The sequence below is a fragment of the Cardiocondyla obscurior genome, linkage group LG05 (assembly GCF_019399895.1).
Source record: "Cardiocondyla obscurior isolate alpha-2009 linkage group LG05, Cobs3.1, whole genome shotgun sequence".
Classification (NCBI taxonomy): domain Eukaryota; kingdom Metazoa; phylum Arthropoda; class Insecta; order Hymenoptera; family Formicidae; genus Cardiocondyla; species Cardiocondyla obscurior.
The window spans coordinates 3,054,101-3,079,134 of NC_091868.1; the positions used below are offsets into that span (position 1 = coordinate 3,054,101).

Below are 25,034 nucleotides of genomic sequence, written 5' to 3' on the forward strand. Positions count from 1 at the left end.
AATTGATGCCACGTCAGTTTCGTTCTTAACGAAGGCAGAGCGCCGCCGACTTTGTTAGATCCTCGTAAAACGCCGTATTTCTCAACCCGTGCCACGAAAAATTCCTCGAGGTCGGAGTGTACGTCGTAAAAAACTAACTATGAAACGCGCCGCTCGTAAAACTGTTTCTGAGACCACGGGATCAGCATGAACGTTAACCCGAAAAATCTGAAAGTTCGATTCTACGTGGTGAATCGTGCCGCCAACAAACTTTAATCCCCTATGTCATTATTGCTTCTTGTTGCTATCAAATGTAAATCGTGCGTCCGACTCATATAAAAGGATCGTAAGACCTCCGGGGCCGTCGTAAATTCTGCTATTCTCGCGCTTGAACAATTTCAACATAAACTACTTCCAAGTTACATGACTCAAAGGAAAATATAATATGCAAGAAGTTGGATAAAATTTAAAATAATAAAATCTAACAAATAAATTTAAAAAAGAGAGAGAAAGAGAGACAGAGAGAAAGAGCAGGTACTAACATTCAAGTCTAGTTTCTTTTTTATGTAAGTGAATCTCGAGTCACTTTCCAGATCATTATATTCAATTATTTTAATAATAATCGTAACAAAACTGTCCCTTGCGTGCAACGACAAAAGTGTTCGCCTAGAGCAATAACGACCGTTTTTTAACATGATGACACGTTAGTCGAGAGAATCCACGTATTTCGAGCTTGTCACGAACGAAGAGCTCGTATTGCACAGTCAAACATGCCTCCCTCACGCGTGGATCGCGGTCCAGCACAACGTTGAACGCGACATTGCGTCACACGTACGAGGGTTGATATGGGAATGAGCTTTGTAGCAATGATACTGTTGTGTCACCGCGCGTAATCGAAACCAAGCGTCGCCGTGATACGACTGAGGGTTCGTTTCGACGAAGAACGCGTTATTACCATATAAACACAAACGTAATTCAACCATAAACTTGTATAGGTTTTTGTATGCGTGTATAATTAATACGAATTCTCCTATCATCAATCGAGAACGATTTAAAGTGATGAGCGCAATCAAAATTATTGAAAATAAATACGATTATTTTCACGCGGAAGCAAACGTTAAAACGATTCCAGATTATTTTTAATACCGTACTCGTTCTACGAACTCCGCGCCGTTTCAATAAGCATAACCGCACGAAGTCTCTGCAACAATTCCTCTGTCGCCTATAAAAATAGTAAACGCAGAATTGCAATAAGTTCCAGCGGAAAGAGTCGGAGGAACGGGGTCGTGAACGCAGCGGCTTTTACGAGACACGACATTTCGGAAGCAGTAAAATTCTATCCTGTCAAGCGTTCGCATAAAATTCTTGCTCGTCAGCCACCGTGGCGTAAACATGTTGGGCGGGGGAGTGTAAGGAGCGCACTCCCGATTCACGAAAAGAAAAGATGGATGTAATTTCGATCGCTCGAGCATAAGTGACGTTAAAATTTTTTTTTTTTCTCTGTCTCTCTTTTTTTTTTTATCTGCAGTGACGGATTACTCGTAACCGAAAAAGCACCCCATTAAAATAAACGCTAACCTTCTTCGCGTTACACAGGACAAACAATCTGTCTGTATTATCAAATGCTCCACGAGCTAGTATTATTTTACAATAACTACGAACTCGAGATATCATCTTACGGGAAATAAACGCATTCTTCGTTTGATTCACGTCTATCTACTCGAACGAAAATCTCGTCCTCAGTTGCCGGCTCGTCGGCGAATTAATTAAGAGAATAAAAGTACTGTTAGGATTTTACAAAATAATTGAGATGTAATAAATATAATTTAAACGTAATATAAAATGTAATGGATTTTAAAGAGGAAATCACTCTCCGATCGTTATCGTGCGTTATTTGCAAACTTTCAATAAGGAAAATGACGGTACGTTTCATGGGCACCGGGATGAAGTGGTTGCGCACGTATTAACCACTACGGAGGCAAAGTTGTCTACCGATGCGCGAACGACGTACAATGCAGAACAAGAAAGAGAAAATGACGCAGACGAGGCGACGAAAGCGAGACGAAGAAACCATAAACACACCCGAAGACTGCTCGAGATGCCGCGAAGATCGTTGCCCTCTCGGAAGAGAGGAGGCGAAGGTCGTAAAGATTTTAGGACTCTTTGGACACGCGAAGTTGGCTCGCGCGGCGCTTCGCAAGAATGAAAATGAAGCATCCTGGTCCGCGTTTCCACCGTAAATTCCTACGTCGCTTGAACGTTTCTCATGATTCGCGTTGAGTGAACATCGACCGAAAGAAACGGCACGAAAAAAAAAAAAAAAAAAAAAAAAAAACGGGGTGCATCGCGTCGCAACGTTCGTAGATACACACGCTGTCGTTTGCAAGTGTGCACCATTGTCCGATCGTTGTCAACCACTGGGCACCATAATATTTTACGACATTTTTGTAATAGTAGTAGGCTGCCTCGCATAGAGAAAGAGATACAAAGGGGAGAGAAAGTGACAGATCATTTAACCCCGTGCCTCGTAAAAGAGAACCGGCTCGACTCGCTAGACTGTGACCAACTTTACTACCTACCCTGCGTACCCTCCTTTCTATCGAAATGCCTTGCTATCAGGTGACCAAAGCATATACCTTTATCCGTAGCTAAATCACCCTCAAAACCGCGTCGGTACATGCGGGCTTATACATTTGAGCGATTCTAAAAATCGCGTCGAGATTCCGCCACGTTCAATTTTTTCCCCATAAATTTCAACTTTTACGACGATCCAAAGAACATTTTGGGATTTGGCTAAAATTTATTAAAGAAATAAATTCGTAATAAAAATAAAAAATAATTCCCGACTGATCCAAATAACTCGATTAAGCCTGACAAGAAAGTCAATATGTACGTAACATTATTACTGCGACACGCTATAATAGATTCAGTGCCGACGGTATGCCCAATAACATTTCGAGTTTAACCGATCGCTTTTACAGTTTTCTGCTCCGTCACGTTTGATCGTATATCGAGCATCACGCGCTATAACAAATTAGGACGCATTAAGTGTGCTGCTAACGCGAGATAAATCAATCTGTTCAATAGAGAAACATAATCGCGCTCGGCAGAGACATCGCGGCTATAAAATTTAAGGGACACCCAGCACTTCCTGGTCCTTCTTTCCCTTTCAATAGAAACGTGCGACGAAGAGGCAGTGAAATAAAGCAGAAGAGAAAACAAAAATCCTCACGCGATCGACGTGAATTTCAAACAAAGACGAAAAATCGAATTCCTGCAAGTGTGCACTGTAGATTATATCGTCGCCGGCAAGTCATAACTTTTACATCAATGACATGACGACGATAATAACTGAAGATCGGGACAAAGGGTGGTTTCACTGTGACCAGTGAAGGAAAGATGAGCCAAGCTGTCGCGGGAAACGCTACTCAAGTTGCTAACGCGAGGGATTCGGCTAAAAGACTTTTGACGCTCGCATCATAATCGTAAAGTCAACGAAGCAAAAATCCTACGATTCGTAATCCGCATGAGACGCTTTGTCGAATCGTATTTCATACGTTTGTCACAGATACGAACGTGCGTGCACATATGGTGCTTTTATATCGGTAAGTTTAAAACGAAATCGACGCCGCGTCGGATATGTATATTTTTATGTAGAACTTTTTTTTCGAATTTAATAAAAAAAATTATCTCTACTCGTTTATTTAATGTGATATACATATAAATGAAATAGAAAGGTATACTTTTGATTTAAAAAAATGTACATACGTATCTGTAGCTTTGGCAATGCATCGTCTCCTTTACACATTATTACGAGGATATCACAATGAATCAGTCATGTTAAAGCTGTCATGTGATATACTCAACTGATATAACCTAACCGTAATATAATCCGTCCACACAACACCAATATTTAATCGTGAATTACACTCTCTCTTTATCCTTCACCGAGACGTTTCATTTCTGAGTGTGGGCTGCTATTATTCGCCTCAAACTAATCGCAAACGTATTGCTTGTTAATAGTGTTTGTACGATAAAGTCATAAACACCTTGCGCTTAAGAACGGCTACAAATATCTTGATCAACTTGATAAATAATTCATCATCACGAAAATAATTTACAGCGTTAAGAATTTAAACTAATTTTCACATGAAATATTTCGTAAGATTATTTATGTGTATGTTACAACAAGTGCATGCTCAGTATCATTTTATAATTTCAGATATATTTCAGAGTAATACTTTAAGAATAAATTATAAAAAAAAATTTGTATAAAATGCAGTAATTATTTAAATATATTTAGACTTAAAAAAAAATTTGTTCTACAATTTATGCTAATCACTAGTTTTGTTTTTTTTTTTTATAAACAGTTTCGTAGATTAATGAGACTTGCTTGCATTCATGAAAATTTCAAAACGATCGCCACTTGAGATAAAAGACAATCTATTACGTACCACAGGAAATAGATTAATCTTTATGAACTTGAGGTCAATACAAAAATCCGTGATACGAGTTATTTATAAGTTAATTATTACGACATATTTTCAAACTTAGCATGCTTTTATCTGTTTCGCATACTTTTTTTTTTATTAATGTAGTAACAGTAATTTGAAATTATTCTAAATATCAATCTCAAAATAACACGCGCGTCCCAGCAATTTTGTTTTTAAAGCACTTCGTGCGATAAATCCGTTCTTTTCGATTCGATCAAAAGACCCGCGAGAATAATTATCAAATTTTATATAATAGTTAATATAAACGAAATGTCATCACGTAACCAAGAAAAGAAAAGAAAAAGGGAAACCGACACAAGATTTACGAGACGATTTTTCGGGGAGGTCCACCGAATGAGAGTTAACGATCGTAAAAATCTTGGTGATTTAATACTGGAGGTTTCTTTCAGTATAACCACAAACGGTTTTCCTCCAATTAACTTTCCGAACACGATAATAGATCCATTCGGACGTGTAGAACACGTAGTTAAAAACTTGTTACGATTTTTCTTCTCTCGAGATATCTTTCGAGTTTCATACTCGCAGTTTATTTCAAAACAGCATAGCCTTTGCTTCTAATAAAAAAATTTAAAAAAATATAAAAAAACAATATTCTATATTTTAATGTCGACTTCAATTTTTTTAAGCATGCAAAATAACGAACATCTTATTTAACGTAAGTGTTATAAAACTACAAATACATATTATAAATTCGCAGGCCACGTAGGAATAATAACGAGGGATGCGTTATTAAAAGCGTACTTAATGTTTCGAAATGGAAGCTCGTAAAGGCAAACTTTACAACCCCCATATACTCGTCGTAATCATCCCCTCAGTTAAGATATAACACCTCCACGATGTCACGACGCGATGCCGACTTTTCGTATTATCGAGTGTTACGCCACTTTCTCATTATCATTGATCGCGGTGCCGCGAGGACGCGCCTGTGTTAATTTCGGTGGTTATCCCCGATGGTTGACCCGCACGTATGCGCAATAAATTAATTAGCGCGCGTTCATAACCGATCCTAACAACGCGCCTCGACTTACGTAAGTATAAGCGAATTTTCCTGCAATTTTCTCGATGCGTAAATGAGTTATCTTTATTACTGAAATTGCTTTCGAAAGTGGCTTTCGAAAAAAATAAAAAGAAAAGAAAAAAAAAAGAAATACCGTCACGTCACACGTTAGAAAAAGTAAAAATAACGTAAACGAAGACATTATGGGAAAATGAGTATCAGTAATAAGCATACTGTACGTGAGAATGCCCCTTTCATCTCCACCACACGTTTCGTCGTTCTCGTAAAAAGACTTAATAATCTTGCTTGCGGCATTATTCTTGCGGGAAATCGTAGACGCGGGCGTATACAGTACTTTACAGGAAAAGAACGCGAAATCGTATTGTCACTTCGGGTTTAATGGTTAATTCGCGCGCGAACTTTCGTTTCCTTAAACTCATTTACCGGGGACAAACTATTTCGTCCAAAAGCGAGCAAAATAACGATTACTTTTAAAAACGAGCTTGGATCGTAAAAGCAAACGCGAGCTCCTAGGTTTCGGCTTTGGTTATAAGTTCGTATTATATTAGCCGAGTTCGCATGGCCCGCCATCCAATGAGAGCGCTCGTAAAACCAGGGTTAACATTCGGTTGGGTTGTCAAGTGAAAGAGTGGCTTGAATTTCGTTGGGATCTCTGTGAACGACGTTATAAGTACGTTCGTTCACTTATACATTAAATACTTGCGGCCGGAGTTTAGAGGTGACGGTAACAAACGCGACGCGTGGGCTCTTCGCATTGATTATTGATAAAGAGCGAAATAAAATCAATCTAGCACTCGAACCTTTTACTAGTAATTTTAGGCGCTAGCAAATCTTCGACTTTAAAGATCACGAAAAAGAAAAAAAAAAAAGAAACAACGAAGAAAAAAGTGGAAAATGTCAAATTGGTCGATTTAGCAATCTTGAAAACGATGAGAATTATTCCTCTGTGAAAGAGGATCTCTCTCTTTTCGTCGAATGACATTTTAATGCTCGTATACGATCTAACGGTTTAAAGCAAACGCGTGAGGGTAGGCAATAACCTTCTTTGCCTGAGTGCACTGAATACCGATCTTTGTTCCTAGAACTCGCAACGAAGAAGGTCCCATTATCTCAACTATAATTTAATCTGTAATTATTTCGCTTGATTACAACGAAAGAGCGGTACCGAGGAGTACCAGAAGCAAAACGCAGCCGACTACTACTATCATGGTTCGTGAACTTTGACGTTCCATCGTATTTTTGCGGAGGCTGCCCAGTAAAAGGCCACACGAACCGTAATGAGTCGTGCGTAAATAACAAAATTTACGACGAGCCGCTGTAACATTGATTCTTTCCGTTTCGTGAACAGTTATGAATGGGCATGTATTATATCACTGAATTAAGTTAATCAACGTTAGCCCGCGCGCCTGACGTCGCCCACGCATCGAATACTCACACGACTTCTGAATAATTGCATCATGCTAACCCTCGAGATATGATATCAAAAGGAAGTATTGACATCTTCCTTATTACTATTATCGCTAAAAGAAATGTCTGGAATATTCATTAACGCGACTATAATTTGCAATTCATTAATCTTCGATATCTTAATATATTTATCGCTAATGTAAAAAAAAAAAAAAAAAAAAAAAAAAAACTATGTTAACTTCAATAAAATGTACAAGATAATAAACACTTTGCAGTGTTTTATTCAGAAATCGAATCAGAGAGAACTGTGCAACTTTTTGGCATTGAAATAAATTTTCAAACATCATCGAGAAAATATTAACTTCGATAAAGGATGTATGCACTTCATACGCGAAAGATGAGAAATATCAGAAGAGTGTGCAACAGGTAGGTAATTTTAGTTTTCGTCACACACGTATATACGTACGGTTAATTTCTTATATAAGTTAGTAAAAAAAAAAAAAGCAACACCAGACAATGTCTTGTCTGTAAAACGCAATATTTAAAAAATCGCAAATAATTATTTAAAAAGTGAGGCAGCTTTCACATATTTCCATAAAACACACGACCCAGGTAAAAATTTTTTTGTTTTTTAATCGAATATATTAATCTACTTTTAGCTCGATACGTTGAATTTCAACGACGCTGAGCAAGGCAATTTTCTGATTATGATATTTAATTATATAGTTTCTCCATTTGTAATAATTAAATTGTGAAATATCGGTCGCATTGCGGGGCAAGAACCGCGATTCTGTCAGCTAAATAAATGCATTACGAGTACTGGTGCAATCTTTATGAGAGATATTTAAATGTCAAGCAAATTTTATCTAATACGTAAGCGCATTGAATGATATAAAAAAATCAGATTATTTCGTGATTAAGTGGCCTAATATAATTTTAGATTAGTTTATATTGAGACAAGCAAATTACCACTGTAATTATAATTATGTCATTTGTCTCATCTAAAAAAAAAAGCATGCAATATTTTTCCAATATTTTGTACATACATATAATATTACTCACTTTTCTTTTTGGGATAGGAAACCAATGATGATGGTAAAACCTGTTACAGAACAAAAATAATAATGATAGTACATAAATAATATTCTAAAATATATTATAATTACGATATGCAGTATGTATTAGCATGTAACAAGATTAAAAATTAAACTCATGCGTTTTTTGGAATTTTTGCTTTTAAGAATTTTTTTATATGTATATTAACATAAAGTAGCAAACGTTCCTAATTATTAAATAATTATTTAATCAACTTTTCGCAATCGCTAATGATTTCCTATTGTCTTTTACTGCTAAATCGTAAGAAACGAACAGAGACTAACCTCTTCAGGTGACATCTTTTTTGTCTGGTTCAAATCAAACGCCCTTTTCATGGCTATCTTTGCTGCCGAATTTTTCTGTTCCTGTAGAAAAATATAGCACTTTGGGCAATAGCAGTCTTGGTATTTGCAATATCTCTTGTGTCCTCTGAGATCAACGTTTACTCCGTGAACATGGCAACGCCCGCATTTCGGTGGCGTTCGTTGATATGGCTGATATTTTTTAGAAGACTTTGAATTTCCTACTGAAGACTTGGAAGATTTTGAATCTACTGGGGTAGATTTTGAATATTTTGTGTCCACTGACACCTCTGCTACAGATTCGAAATCTTCTAAAAGATATTTTTTTTCCTTATCGCTGCTGAACAGATTAAATGTTAAGAGTTAACTTTTACTTATTTAATTTTTATTAATTTTTTTTTTAAACTTTTTACGCGCTTTCGTTATAAGCTGTTAATAAAGTTTATAAAAATACGTCATAAGCAGCAGTTTTGATTCACTGTTTCACGCACATTCATTACAGTCAATCGACCACTGCTAACTATAACGAAAGCGAATTAAATAAAGATATCAAAAGTTAAAGGGCTATTCATTACCTCGCCTCTAAACAGCTACTGTTTGTCCAACAGCTAATGGCGTTTTTTATGGCTTTTTTCATGGCAAAATTCTTTAATGTTAACAAACGGAAAGCTGATCTTCTGTTTGACAGTCAGAGAGATTGTGATCGTATCTCTTTCCGAAACCGAAACCGATCCCGTTGGATCTGATCTCGTTTAAATAAAATAACAGTGATTCTTATCTGTTTCTCGTATGTATAAACTTGTGCCTCGCGATTTCTTCATATCACTCCATACAGCTCTACTTTCTGAAACACGTAGTCAAGTATTTGAAGTATTTGAAAGGATTTTTATGTTTATCAATTGTTGAGAATGTGGCAATATAATACGATACCTCGGTGATGAAAAGTACGAAAGGAGAGAAAATTTCAATCTCATATAAAATTTTTCATTTACATAAAGTTCATAAAACATGTCGCGACGACGTGTGATAGCTGTACAAATGTACACGTGCAAGCTAATTACGCTCGGGTTTGTCACTCTAATATTGTTAAACAGCAGTTAAATATTGTTCAGCGTTAATTGAGATCCTAGTATTACAAAAATATGTATCTAGATATGTTATTCGTTCTGAAATTCCTTGTAACAACGAAATCCCGTAAGATCTATTAGAGTTATTCGCGTATTCAAGTCTCGAGATAAAAGATACTCGAGCCTGAAATGGATAATGGATAAGTCGTCGTATCTCTGCAAAAATTATGATAAATCCTGACACGGCAAAAGCCACTATGAAGGACACGGGAGTCACGACCTCATGAAGGTAAAGATATGTTTCTCCGGATATCGCCGCAGATGGTCATGGTAAGGTGAAGTAAAAGATACGCTATACCAGAGAAATACAACACATCTAAACTTGTCTCATTAAATATTTTGCGGCTTATCTAAGAATAAAGAATTGTAATTCGCCAATTAAAAAAAAAAAAAGAGCGAACGCTCTTAGTAGAACAAAGCTCAAACTTTGTAAGTTTAATAAACTGTGAATGATTTGATGAATAAATATAAAATTATAAAAAGTCGAAGTTGACCGGTATATAAAATCGAATTCGGATTTTTATGTGAAATATCAACGTACAGATAAAGGAAAAGCAAAAGTATATACATATATACAGTGCAATAGAATAAAATTAAATATAAAATTTTTTTTAATTAATGATAGCAAAAGCAGATAATATCTATTATTAAAAATGGTAATTATTCATGTATTCATAAATGTAAAAATAATGCAATTAAAAATGAATGTTTTTAACAAAATCGCGGACCATAACCAATTATTATAGTTATATTTTTATTTTATCAACAAATAATTGTACTTTCTGATAACTTTAAAAACTAATTGTAAAATATATCGTTAACAACTACTTGATTATAATGTTGATAAATTAGTACGTTTCTATTTGTAAGTTTTAAAACAGCGTTCATTAATGTTTCGAGGGTCATTAAGAAAATTCTTATTATTAAAAGTAAAAATGACACAACAGGGTGTTGTATAATTATCTGCAAGTTTAAACCTTTCTGTGAGCTCATGTAAAGTTTCAATATTTCTCTATCAAATAATTCATTTTTATTAATCTTCGAATAAACATATCTAAATTATTTTTAAAAAATTAATGCCTTTTGCGATCGAATACTTTATAAAGAAAAGCCAACCAAAATCTCTTAACATATTTTTCATAAATTTCTGAGACTCGTAATATTTCTGCAATTATCACGTTTTTAATTACTTTTTTTTTTTTCTCAGAATTATTTTTGTCGCCGACAAGCCCAATGTAGCGTCACATATTGCAAGAATCATTTATCAAACTTCTATTTTAAGATAATATGGAAAAAAAAATTACGTCAACACAGTACTGCCGAGATATTTATAAATATGTAAAAAAGAAAAAAAAAAAATTTTATATAAAATAAAATTAAAACTATAAAAATATTTTATCGCGCAAAATTATGTACGAATTAATATCGTGCAGTCGTGAGAGAGGCTCGAGATAAATCGTGTGTACACTGTATAACCAGGACATAGTTCAAACGCGGCCTTTGCGAATGAATTCAGAATAAAGTGAAATGCACGACCACATCGCGGTAAGAAACGAATATATCTCCGCCTGGTTACATTGTATCCCTTTCGCGCAACTTTTTAACTAATGACGACTTCCTGGCACGTTGGCACAGCGTCAGATGCCATCGGTACAGTCATACTCGAAAGTTTAATTTTCAAATAAACGTGGAAAAAAAAAGAAAGAAAAAAAAAAAGATAAAACGAGAATGTGAAAGATTATACTTTCATTACTTTTGTCGTTTTGCACGCGTTATCTTATTCGCGTTATCATTGTCGTTTCCACTTTTCTACGTAATTATTTTAATTGCTGCTCTACTATTTAACAAAGTACGTGCTGACGTAAAGAATACTAATTATTGTATTATTAAAATTTACATTTTATAATATAAAAAAGAGCTTGCAATAATAATTAATGCACGACTGAATAAAACATTTGACGAAGCCGGTTATTAATATTGTCCGACAGAGATATATAACTTCAATAATTGCGACACAACTTGTAATTTCTAAAACACTTGATAAATTGTAATCATTTCTGCGAAAGAAAAGCGCAAGGATAATGAAACGGTATCGCTAAATGCTTTACTAAAATTGCGAGTTAAACATTGAAACTTTTGAATTCTGTACGTAAACGTTGAGAGATATCGGCTGCGCTGTAAAAATTTACGCGCAAAATTTCTCGAGATTTATTTTTAATCGAAATGCACCTTTCACCACCGTGCCTTCTATACAAAAGTGTCCTGGACATTCTCTGTCACGCTATCGTTAAATATATAAAAGCTAAAACCAACCCAAGTGACAATAAAAAAAAAAAAATATTCCACTTTTGTTACTGTTACACGGGATTGTGACAAAACCCTAAAGCGTAGCGCCAATTCATGGCTGCATATGTGTACAATGGATAAATTTTTCGGTCGTAACGTCCCATCAATAATTAGCATCCTGTGCAATAATCTTATCTGCGATAGTACCGCTGCGCTTAAACCAGGCGTCATAATATATTGCCACACAACAACCGTATACTAGAATATACCGTAATAAATTTTCTCGCTGTAAAGTATTCCATGAGAAAGTAGCTGAAAGTTAATACCGGTATTATTAAACTCTAGCTAAAGCCGAACGCGTACAAGAACGGAATAACTCTCACCTCGGTACTGTGTACATAGGGGAGACTCTTTTTTTTATTACTTTTTTTTTAAATAATTATGCAAATTTAAATGCAAGACCTAATCAAGAAACGCGCCTTATTCTCGTATTGCTTTTGATTACCGCGGTATTATATTTTTCTGAAAAAAAAAAATTAATGACATTCGCGTTCGTTTTATCGAAAATTAGCGCACGTAACGTCTGCGGTGAATTACGGCGAGAGACAGGCAATAAATTCTTCGTGATGAAAACTCACCCTTTGATCTCTCTCTCTTTTTCTCCCTCTCGCTGACCCACAGTGGCCGTTCCGTATAATGAAGGCTTTGGATAAATTGACGGTGTTCGAGCGAGGGTCCACTGGCTCTCGTCATACGCGAGGAACACTGTATCTAGTAATCACACGAGATCCGCCGGCGCGGCTCAGCGCGGTGCACTCAATCGAGAAGAATCTCCTTGCCCGCGTATATCGGTGTATCTCGCGTAGCTCCTCGTCCGTTATCGCGACCGGTCGCAGTACCCTGGGCGCGTTACACATGCGCGCTCATATACCCGCGCTTTAAAGTAATATCGGTGGCACCGCGCAATTTTGTTACGCGCGCTTCGCGACGCACGTTGCACGCACGTCGTGGCGGCACTTCTCGATCGTACGCGGTACGAAACGATAGACGATCAAGGGGCGGGAGAGAAAGGAAAAGCGCGGCAGGAAGTCTCCACCTCCGGAAATGAACAATCCTCCCCCCTATTGCGACTTTTCTCGCGCGCTTTCTCGCCCTCTTTGCCGCGCTCTCTTTTATTCCGCTCATACGTGAGACACGGCGCGCGTACGTCTCTTCCCGGCGTTAAGTTTCGTCAGTCTCTCAGCGTCGCCGTACACCGTTTCCTTTTCGCCAACGGCATGCGGGTAAAGTCGCGAGGATGCGAAGCCGGCGAGAGATAAATAGAGTGACAGAAAAATCCCCGGCGAATGACAAAACCGGCCTCCCGACACTCGCGGTTGCACACGCGCACTTCGCTCAAGGTTCCTCGTTTCTTCTGCGCGCCGCGTATATCACACTGCTTTACTCGCCCGTTGAATCACCGTCCTTCGTAACGCGCGCGCTTCTCTCCTCTCTACCTGCCGTTGACAAATCCCCGCGGACAAATTCGCCGACTCCGAACGAGTTCCGAGATCTCGTCCCGAGGAATCGCCGTAGCGAGGATTGAGAGTCGAATGGTACCGACGCGAAATCTTTTTCGCGAAAGACGTGGACAGGGGGGGAAAAAAAAAAAAACACAAAACCAGCTCGAACCGTCGGGGTCAGCCGTGAAACAACCGTCAATACGATCGATGCACACTTGCATGCAGTCCGTAACTTACTAAGACCGCTGGTGACCAGGGGTAGTGGACGGAGGGATTTTTCCCACCACTTGGTCGTCTCCATCGCAAGTGCAGCGGGAACCCACGTGACTCAGCCTCGTGCTTAGATAAAACGAAGGGCGCTATCAGGGGCCTTGCATTTTCAAATGCCCCTGATACCCGTAAATAAACTTCCGAAAGTGTCAATTGTAAATCCCGACGAACATAAAAAGACTCTAGTAGTCAAATTTAAAATCCGCGACGTCAAGCTAAAAATTTAATATCCGCCTAATTTTCGTCATCGTCACGTAGAATTTTTCTTAATCAATGCGAATAAAATATCAATCGCCAGCTTCGTTAACGTTTCTTCGTTTACTAAGTCCGCATAGAGTGGTCAGCTTTTGTAGATTTAGCTACGAGTGAGCCAATACGATTACACGAATATTCCCGCTTAGGATATTAATCCGTAATATTAATAAACCTATTTGCGACGCCGGATCTTATACATTTTCAATTCCCTTTAGCGGGTCTGAGCGATACCACGCATCTCGATACCACGTACGCTACTTAGAGTCATACACTTAGGTATGACGCATACGTCATATGAAACTGTTGCGCCTGCGCGAAAAAGTCCTTCCGTCTATCCCTCGGATCTGATGGTAGCGGCGGCACGACGCGAAATAATGCTGGCCACGAGCGACGCGAGTGGAGTGGGAACACGTCGCGGTGAGGATAGCGGACACGACAATCGCGCCGGGGTGCGCGGCGCGCGGGAAATGACCGGTCGGGGAGGGATGGACTCTCACACGGCGACGGTGTAGCGGTCAGTCAGGTGGAGATGGCACGCGGCTTGAGACAGAACACCGAAGTTTTACGATTGAATTCGTATCCGATGGACAGAGACCAGCCGCGCCGATCGTATCGCACTTATGCAACACACACAGTCTCGATAGCTTCGACGACTTGGAATAATTTCGATAACGCTAAGCGTTCTCTCTCCCTCCCCTTCCACCTTTTTTCTTTTTTATATTCTAGCTTTCAGACAATGTTGATGACTATCGATCGTATGTAAAATGTTACTGGAGCAGGCGCAAAAATCGATTCGAACGAGTTGTATAATAGCAGAGTGTGTTTCACGAGGGACTCGGAATATTTCTGTTTACAAGAAATATTAGTTAAAATATTAAAAAGGTGATAGAGACGTAAGATCGTAGATGTACGCGTTCCAAAAATAAAAAAAAAATGCATTTTTATCAATGAGTAATTATCGTTTTCTCAACGAATAATAACTCAAAGATATTTAAAAAAAAAAATTGTTGCATCGTGCACCGAACGGCGGTGTCAAAAAACTTTTATTTCTATGAATGCGTATCATCGTTTGTGGTTGCCCAATACGGCAGGCGGACACAGCAGATGACGTCGCGATCTGACTTTGAGATTATTCCATAAAGTCGATTTTATGAATGAGCGAAACGTACAGATAATGACGCAAAGACCAGCAGCAAAAAAAAAAAAAAGAAAGAAAAAGAAAAGAAAAAAAAACGCCTTTAAACTGTACTCTCGATTATTCTATATCTATAAAAATTTATCACAAATAATAAATGTAATATAATACTATTTAATTAAAAAAAATTACTATTTAGAAAAATTAATTAATTTTTTTTTTTTTTTTATATATATATATAAACTATACGCGAAAAACTTTCATAGCCGATGTGTAACAAATTGCATCGTGATTCATGACTAATGTTTACGCGGTTTATTACAACAGCATCCGCGAATGTTGAACATCACGAATAGCTCGATTACGTGACATTTAACGCGAAGCTATAATATTATTTTTTTATTCTCAACACTTTCCAACTGTTATTTTTAGAAGGCCGGCTATAGCCACAGAAATCGTCATATAATACGCCAACTATCGGGTATAACGCAACTCGAATAACTGAAGATGGGATATATCGTACAGAGATACGCGAGAAACGAAATTCGAATGAAGAAAGCGCGCGTGTATGACGAGACGTGTTTGTTCGCCGGAACGACTTGCGATCGTAAAATAAAGCTGGTTATAGAAAAGATACATATATGCATGTGCGCGTGCTATGTATAGACTCCACGCGATAGAATTCTTTTCCCGAGATAACCGAAGGCACTGACACTATCATATAATGGCTGAATAAGTGGTAAAACATGCCGTTTTCACATATGCCTATATCTTAAATTTGCAGCTTATTATTGATTTTCTAAACCGTTATACGCAATTATCCGTTGAATATTTTTATTCGCATTATTTACATTGTAATTGTCGTTATGGTGTTACCGGACAATTTCGAGAGTCAGCTGCGGCCGCCGTCAAAGCATTAGACAAGACATCAGAAAAAAAAAAAAAAAAAAAAGAAAGAAAAAACACTGCAACATAAAATATATTTGTGTATTCAGTCTTTTTTTTTTTTTTTTTTCCGTCGACGTAATGTGTAATTAATTCGCGTCTCGCTTTTACTCGAAGGAAAAGAGGCTTCGGAGAGAATTCACGGTTAGCAAATAGAACGAAAGATGTGGCAAAGTAAGAACGATCGTAAAACGTCGGCGAAATAGATCTAGGGTGCGACAGTCAGCGCTCGGACAGAACATATACATACACATGCGCCAGTTGATACTCCACTTGCGGCTGAATTTACTGATTGAACCACGGCGGCCGTTCTTGCGGTAGAAACGGGTTTTACGCGTTCCGGAGATGCCGACGCAGCACCGGAAGTGTTCCCCGCGCGGGGACGACTGCGCTGAATTGTTTCGGGAAAAGATCGTAAATCTCTCGGACTCGATTTGGTATAAAACAGGTGAAGTTTAAAATCGGGATTCTAATCTCGCCGAAGTCTGAACAACGCCGGCAGTAAAAACGGTAAACCGCCCCACATCCTTAGCGCGCGCGACTCGTAAAAACATTATTGGAGTTTTATATCCCGAATAAGTAACGACCGGTGGGAATCGCCGTAATATAATTGACCAAATATTTTGAGAAAATTTTATTAAGTCTCAAGCTCGACGATTTAAAAGCTCGCGGCGGAGGCCGACGGCGAGGTTGATAGGTTCTGTCACGATATGCAATGTAATTTTTAATAACAGGGCGCAGCACGGCGACATGTTGCGTGACGGACGAAATATTAAGCCCAGTAATAAGTTAAGTTTCATAGTAAGAAACAGGTAAAAAAAGAGCAGAGCGTGATAAAAGATATCGAACCCGTACACGTTGGCTCGCGTGTCAAGGAGGGTATTCGCGATATAACCCGAGGTCCATTGAAAATGTTCCGCGCTTGTAATGATGGCACGGCGCATTCCATACGGTAACACCGCGAAAGCGAGCAGCCAAAAAGATAACGTCGCATCGCGATTGGAACGGAGACCGAATCGCCTCGATATGAAATCGTGAATTATGTATGCGTGGCATTTATGCAAGATGCACTCAGGTGAATTCGATTCGAGACGTATGATTCGATTGACATTACAAATAACAAAGGCAGGTATAACGGAACGTATTCGGTCGAACGGCTAGCGTCACGATTACGTGATTTTTACTGTAGCTCTCGCACACAAATCAGCGAAAACATGTAATTTTGTTGAGCAAAACGTAATTTGTAATGTCTTCCTTCCTAACCGAACAGAGTATGTGTTCACCAACTTTCGTCGCATCTGTACGTATATGTACATTATATATTTGCGATTCCCGATTGTTCAAAACTCTCTCTCGGTTCTTATTCGCGAAACAAAGTGCACGCCACATTCGTGGTAATGGTTTTGTGAACCATTTTCACCTCGTCGGTCGATTTATATTCTAAGTATTCAGTATACTATGTGCATAAATTTACATAAAATAAGAAATAGCTCCGTCTTAAGTTAAAAATTTAAGTTTCTTTCAAAAAATGTAAGATTAAATAAATAATATGTATGTACATCTCTATCGTCTATCCGTCGTTACACCTTTTTTTATTCTTCGGGAAGAAATTAATATTAAACACGGACATTCTAAAGAAAGATATTTTATCTTTAGAAGAATATTTCAAAAAGGTGGCGTATTAAAAAATAATATTACGTTTTAAATAGTCTTTGCAATATCGTGTGAAGAGATAAAATGAGAAAAATCCAGCAAACACCCAATTTGCTAAAGAAATAAGAAAGAAAAATGAAAAAAAAGAACGAACCGTTGCACTCTCAGAGATGCGATATAAACAGGATAAGCAAGTAGTCGGAGAAGGGCGAGGCAATGAAACAGGGCATAAGCATAAAAGAACTGAATTAAGTAAAAAAAGGTGCGTATGCATCGATTAAATTGCTCCGAGATCCGCAACGTAAAATACTCGGACACGGCATTAAAGTACATTTCTGTCAAAAAAAAAAAAAAAGAAAAAGAAAAAAAAAACACCGCAAGGCTAACATTAACAGACATATAATTTCATTAAGATAGATTTATGCATGTAATATACTTTTAGCATTATATTCTTTTTGCAACTAGATTGATATTTAATTTCAGCTAAAACGTTATATATTATTTTGGCAATTGAATATCTTGAATAACCAAAGATTCGAATAATGACAATGAACATTTTTTAACACGTAAAAAAATAAAAAATTTTATTAACTTTACGGACTGAGAATATTTTAACGTTATTTTAGCGCGCCGAATAAAAAGAAATTCACGTCAAATATTAATGACGAGAAGTACAATTATTTGCATGCAATTCGTAAACGTTTAAGAAAACCAAATTATTTCTTGTATTAAATTCGACACGTGAAACAGGTTCCTACGCGACTGTTGCGATGCACCTGCGGACAACGCTTCTTGCAGCCGTTTCTCGAGGACGATTTCTCAATTGGCGCTTAATTAAAGGCAAGTTCCTCTTTATGTGTGACTAATTGAAGAAACCTGATCAAGAATGTATTTCGAACCGAAACTATTTCGTCCGCTCTTGAAAAGTAATCTTTTGATAGAATTAATGCGGAGAATGCGGATACGCTTATCAGTACAACGGAGACTCGACTCGGTAGAATCGTCCTTAGCTACCGCGAGTTGGAGAATCGCGAATAATTAGATTCTCCCGGGAGATTGGGCGATGGGGAATAAAAATAATCGGCTCTCTCGCAAACTTCATCAGCATTAATAACTGCTCCCATTAATGTTAATATCATCCGAGCCGTGTTTCAGGCAACATCGGCACGCTATATGTACCCTCGATTTTCGATCTTCGCTGCCGGGCTGGTTATTTTTATCACGTAAACGGGATATTTTATCGCGACCGTAGAGATCGTTACTTCTGAGATACGGTGCGTTTCCAATCTGAGTTCATCCCGATACCTTCCGCTCGGACCCGGGGGCGAGAAACGATTAAACAAATATTATCCCAAAGGTGTATATTATAATTCCTGAAATTACTGTCACATACGAGGACGATATTCCATGTGTGAACGGAGCCTAACATCGTGCGCATGGTAACCGGAGTTGCCGGTAGGCGTCAATGGTTTAATTCGCCGCCTTGGGCAACCCGACTTTTGCTACCAGGTCGGTTAGCACGCTATCATTTACGTAAAATTCACGAGAAACGGAGCGGAGCACTTTACAAATATGAGGAACAGCGGAGGACTACGAAAATCTATTCTGCCGACAAGTGCCAAAGCAACGTCGACGTTTGCATTTCGAACCGGTACGAATGACTGTATTCAGCCCTGCACTCCTCTCAGTCGATGGCCTTGACCGGACATTACCTGTTTTATGGTGGTACTTAAAAGAAAGCCGAATTACAACCGCTACGCGTCTCCTGAATGACTGAACCTCGGATAACCGACGCATTGTAATAATTAGCTCTTGACCTTGATCTTTGTAGCTCGAGATAAATAAGTGGCAATTAATTGGATCAACAAAGCTCAAATAAAATAAAATAAAATAAAATAAAACACGAAACAGATTAATCGACTTTTAAGTACACTTATTACGCAATTATTTATAAAGAATTAGTAACAAAGCCGGATTATTAAAAAGACAGCGCGACAAACGTTCTGTATCTGCACGTAACAATTTTCCTACCGCTTGTTCTTTCGACTCGTGTAATAATATCGGTTATTTAAAATTTTTTTTTTAAAGTATTACATTAACATTGACGTTTTTGAAGAATATGCGCGAATATAATAGCGATAAATGTACGCGTGCGACACGGAGCTATAATTACCTGCCTGCTTGCGATTTTTTGAAATTGTAACTATCTGTCCATGACGGAATTATTACATGTTCTGCCTGTGCTAAGGTAAGAATACTATGTGATCACCGTTCCCTATGCAAATGCACGCTCTAGCTGTACCGATATAAAGCAACTGACATGACATGTGTACGAAAGCTATTTAAATTAACGTTACTTATATTATAAAAAATGTTCGAAATCGAGCGATAAAATAACCCATATCTGATTGCGAGATAGCAACGTTTGGCTTCTGCGTCCAAGATATTTCCATGACAATGCAAGAGATCCGACGAGTGCGAATGTCCGCGACTGTAATCCTCTGAATTTGATAATTGCTAAGCGGCCGCAAAAACTTTACCCACCCCATTTTTGCACAACTTCCATAAAACGTACGCGAAAAAAATTTTTTTTCCCCGAACAATCCCTGCCGGTAGAGACGCGCGCGAGAACGATTTAATCGTATTTGGCGCGGTGCGTCGCGACACGCGATGATAAAAAAAAATTGAGCGCTTCTATTCACCCTCGATGAACCTGCTGCCGGAGTCTTTCGTGCATCGTGATACCCTTCGATTTATCGCGTTTCTCGCGTGCATGCCAAGTATTACTTTGGCATTTCGCTGCTTATGAACTCTTCTGCGGCGATATAAAAAAGAGGGCCGAAAACGAAAAGTATAACGCTGTTCTCCTCCCTTCTCTCCTCTTTTTTTTTCTTTATTTTCCTTTTTTTTATCATCTTTTTTTAAATATTTTTTCTTTATTTTGTTCCTATCGCGCCATCCCTCTCGCACCTCATTTCTCGTTTCCTTTCCTTCACCCTCCGTGTTCCGTCTTCGTTTCAGATATCACTCTTTCCCTCTTTCGCCCGATTTTGCCATCTCGTTCCTTCTCTCCCGATCTTTTTACCTGTCTCTCTATCTGGTTCACTCTCCCTACTCTCTACGGTTCCGCGGGGCCGCTCTCCTTCTTACTCTCGTTCGTTCGTTCCCTCCAACCGTATTTAGTTACCCATAAACGACCGGCATGCAACTCCTCGGGTGTACGCATATCGCAACGAACCGCGTGTTTCTGCCACGTTCGTGTTACCACGACTTCATGTACATACACGTGCGTGTAAACCGCTGCATGATCGCTCGCTCACGCACGCACGCACGTATACCTGCTCCGCATGTTGCGTGCATCACGCCCCGGGATAAATTTCGTTCGGGAACACATCAGTCATCTTCTTTCCGCTTATTTAAGCGCGTACAATAAATATTTTGATACATTGTGGATGACTTGCACAAAGAATGATTTCTCGAACGACATCGTCATGCATGTGGAGAGATTCGCGACATCTACGTCTAAGTCCTCTTTTTCTTTCTTTTTTTTAACCCGCTACTTGTGATCAAACGCAGATACGATTAAGCACAAAATTTTATTACCAATTAAATAAAGAACGCGATACTACCTACCGGTCGTATAAGAAATCTCGTAAAAACAAAATGGAAAGAATCTCGCTTATTCCTGACAAATCTTATTTCACATGCACACTTTGCTCACCGCCGCGCGCACAGCAAATCGTATCGCGATGAATAAAATTAGGCTTCCAAGAAAAATGTACGGCATTTAATCGCGTATAAATTTTATTGTTGGAAATTTTACGTTGGAACTTTTTTTAAGCTTTATTAACGAAACCAATTGAATCAACATTCTACGCATCGACTAACCACCGGCACGGCAAACTGGTAATAAAATGTTATTTTACGGCCGCGGTTCGGGGGGACAACTGGCAAACCTGCTCAGTTTCGGTCTTCCCTGATCTTTTGCGAAAGACTGTACCAGCAGAAATAGCGGGTCGCCGATCAGATCGTATCCGATCTCGTCGCATCGTACTTTATATCACACGTGCGCAAAACGTTACCTATACGTGTGTCCGTCGACACAAAGTACGCTAAAGTGTAGCATTACAAAGTCTTACGTATAGCTATTTTTGAAGACCGTCGAAATAAATTTCGGTCACGCCGGCTGTCGTACGATTTACGCGAAAAAGGGGAAGAATATAAAGCTCTGAGCGATTCTCGAGACGCGTGATAATTCTTACAACTTATATTCATTTATTAAAATAATTCGAAGCAACGCTATTAATACCAGCGTATTATATCAATGAAATTTGTACCGCGGCAAAGAGGGAGAATAGAGAAGAGGGAGAGAAAGGCCTACGTAAGCTTATTTTACGATGTAAGTGACGAACTCGTGGACAAAAACAGATAATCCTTATAAATTATCGAAAATATCCGCTATATTATCATATCTCGTATGTACAATACGATTATATATATATATTTTCATGATCCCTCTATGACCCTGGCAAATATTCCTATTTGTGTCATTTACTTTTGAAGCTTCTTATCTGTTACTGTAACAGCTACGATAGTATGGTCCATATTGCAATTTACGAACGAGCGACGATATACAATTATCACTTGCGCGATACATATTGTAAAATTCCACGTAGCGGAGTCATTTATGTAAAATTTCTAATCATTGTTTTCAATCGGGTATAACTTGTACTACAGCCTGCCGATTGCAATACTCCAATCGCATTATTATAAACAAGAAACATGATTATTTCATACTTGCCAGACAAGTTTCTTCGCGTAATATATAATTTTGTATTAATTTCAGCCGCGACACTAATATTAGCGAAATCAAAGCTTTCCACCTCACTTGCCCCGTCATTAAAATACTAGTTCTATAGGTCGATCGGTGAATGTGCTATTTGGTCATTCTATTGTGACCGCGTAATTGAATATTGATTAATTGTGTAATTCGAGTCAAGCACTTGAAACGAATAATTGTCGACGTATTAATATTCAATAATTTACGCTATATAAATTTTAAGAGATTTGAGAATCTTTACTCAGAATTCTTTGAAGTAAGAAAAATACGAAACTAATAATATTTAATAAGAAAGGCTTTCTTGTTTTTTTTTTTTTTAATCTGAAACCAAAATTTACTCTTCCACAGGAATAATTAAATTTAAATTCCTGAAGCGTCTTATTTTTTTTCCCCACGTATTTATTTATTTGTACTACTCTAGTTTTATTTAAAGAACGAGATTATCACATTTCTATGTTTCCTCGAAAGTTTCTTCCTCATAAACCGTTAATAGTTTAAGACTGCGCGACAAGCCAGATAAGGCCCGAAGTAGTAAAGATAAACAGTTTATCTTGCTATACCAAGCATTTGTAAGGATTCCAAAGTTGTAACGTTTAACTTTTGCAAAAACATACGTTTGTTACTTCACGTGAAAAGACAATGAATGACGAGGCAATTTTCTACGACATATTCACATATATCGATAAAGCAATGAGTATAGTCAACGAGTGACTGAAATTATAGGACAAGCGACTTCGCAATTTCGTAATAACTAAAATAACTTTTCTTTGAAACGAAAATAATAAGCTTGTACAATGCAATTTTATAACGTTAGAGAAAAGAAAAAAAAAAAAAAAATACTTCAACAAATATTGCATATTTTTATAGTGCGTATCTCATTTTTAAAATAATGTTAAGGGAGAAAAAGGAATCGTTTTACAAGTGTTTGTATATACGTGTATGTATACGTGCGGTCAAGTATCGTCTAAAGTTACAGATTCTATCCATCGTATCTTTTGCCTTGTGTCTGCCTCTCTTTCTCTCTCTCTCTCTCTTTCTCTTTTTCTCCTCCGATTTCGTCCCAACACTTATTTAACTGCTTCAATAAGCTTCGTGTCACATTCTTCCGATCACTGATAGAAGTTTACAAAGTTTACTCGCCCAAGAAACCGACGAGCGCAAAGCAACGCTGCCTGCGTAGCATTAAATTTTTTTCCTACACACTCGCCTATTTTCCAACCGTCTCCAGTGGTTTTACGAAAATTACTGTTGTTACATTAAGCGAATTAGTTTTTAAACATAAGAAAAGATGATACGGGCATTTGTGCTAATGCAAAGACCATTGTGAAATCCGAGTAAATTACGTGCATTGTAATAACAGACGGTATTTTATTCGTTCTCAAACTCTTTTCGTGTGCAACGAAAATGTGGCACGCGATGACTTTCAGAGCTTACGTTACAAAGAGAATAATACAGTTAACAATTTACCAAATTAATAGATTAGAGACGGTAATGAGTTGAAAACGAATGTAACGTTTGCGCAACTGTTTGCACTATTATATTTCTGCGTGTGCACTTCTACAAATATTAGGAAAATTGATATACATCGCGGATTCTTTATAAAACTCGGCGGTACAAGTTAAACTGCAGCGACTTTTTAATTTTCGTCACAGGCCCGAAAGCCCGATTCTTATCTGATTTATTTCAAGACGTTTTATGCAAGCTGTCTGCTCTACCAAGTAAGTAACCAGTGACATTGCTGCAAGACAACTTGTCAGGCGCGGTGCAAGGATTTTAATAAGATGAATATGAAAGAGTGTCGGTCGAACCAGGTATGTGCGTCCTGGTTAGAATAACAAAAAAAAAAAGTAAAACAGGAGATACGATAAAGAGAAAACTAAGACGCATATGCCGCAAAAAAAATATTACGCTACCCAGCTATATTCTCCTCATTGCCGGGTTGTGGATTCACAAATTGCCCTGTCTCGTTCAATATGAGCAAACACTTTGACGCATTAATCGGATATTAAACTTTCTTTCTTTCTTTCTTTCTTTCTTGTTTTTTTTTTTTCTTTCCTTTCTTTAAACATACTCCAACACAGGTCGTAACGTCATTATATTTCCGATTTCGCGAAGCACGTTCTCTGCCACGTCTCAAAGCAATTTGTTAAACTGTGCTTATCAAAGTTTTATAAGTCAATTTTGATCGCGCCGGCGAAAGCCGTCGTAAATCGAAACCTATAGATTTTGTTGGACGAGGAAATCCGATACTCTACGCGGCCGAACACGATACTGAGATTGCGTTATACGCCGCGTTTCTTTTTCGATCTTGTTCTCAGGCGAGAAACAGCGAGAAACGGCTCTTTGCTTAGCGAGGGATTTTACGAAAATTTTAATTGGTAATAAGCCCTCCCCCCTTATAGCAATTTGATTAATAACTCGAGCTATTTATGTGTTTTTTTTTTGTTACTCATTATACATTGCATTTTATAATTGCAGCAATTAATTTTATTCCTCTGTACGTAAGCGCGTGTTTTTCATTGTTTTTTATAAAAATGTTTTTATCAAAAGTTCATTAATAGAACAAAAACAAGTTGTTAAATGATTAACGAGATTTCTATTCTAATACTTTATGTCATTTTAAACCCTTTAATGACGCAATAGACGATAAGGCGGTGTGATTTATCATTTTCTGCAATTTACAAACATTGCTGCTTACAGAAGATA

At 37.9% G+C, this 25,034-nt stretch overlaps 1 protein-coding gene across 3 annotated transcripts in view; it reads right to left on the reverse strand.

Annotated features, from left to right (window-relative positions):
* Dsx (transcription factor doublesex) overlaps positions 1–14,709 on the reverse strand; it is a 46,618-nt gene extending 31,909 nt beyond the window's left edge. For 2 of the 3 annotated variants that reach the window (XM_070656701.1, XM_070656700.1), the window contains exons 1-4: positions 12,367–14,709; positions 8,891–9,159; positions 8,298–8,655; positions 7,981–8,020 (exon numbers count right to left, since the gene is read on the reverse strand). In XM_070656701.1, coding sequence (XP_070512802.1) covers positions 7,981–8,020; positions 8,298–8,655; positions 8,891–8,952 — 460 coding nt within the window. In that variant the 5' untranslated portion in view covers positions 8,953–9,159; positions 12,367–14,709. The remainder of the gene's footprint in view (positions 1–7,980; positions 8,021–8,297; positions 8,656–8,890; positions 9,160–12,366) is intronic. The other variant, XM_070656702.1, reaches the window with a different exon arrangement.
* Between the last annotated feature and the right edge of the window lie 10,325 nt (positions 14,710–25,034).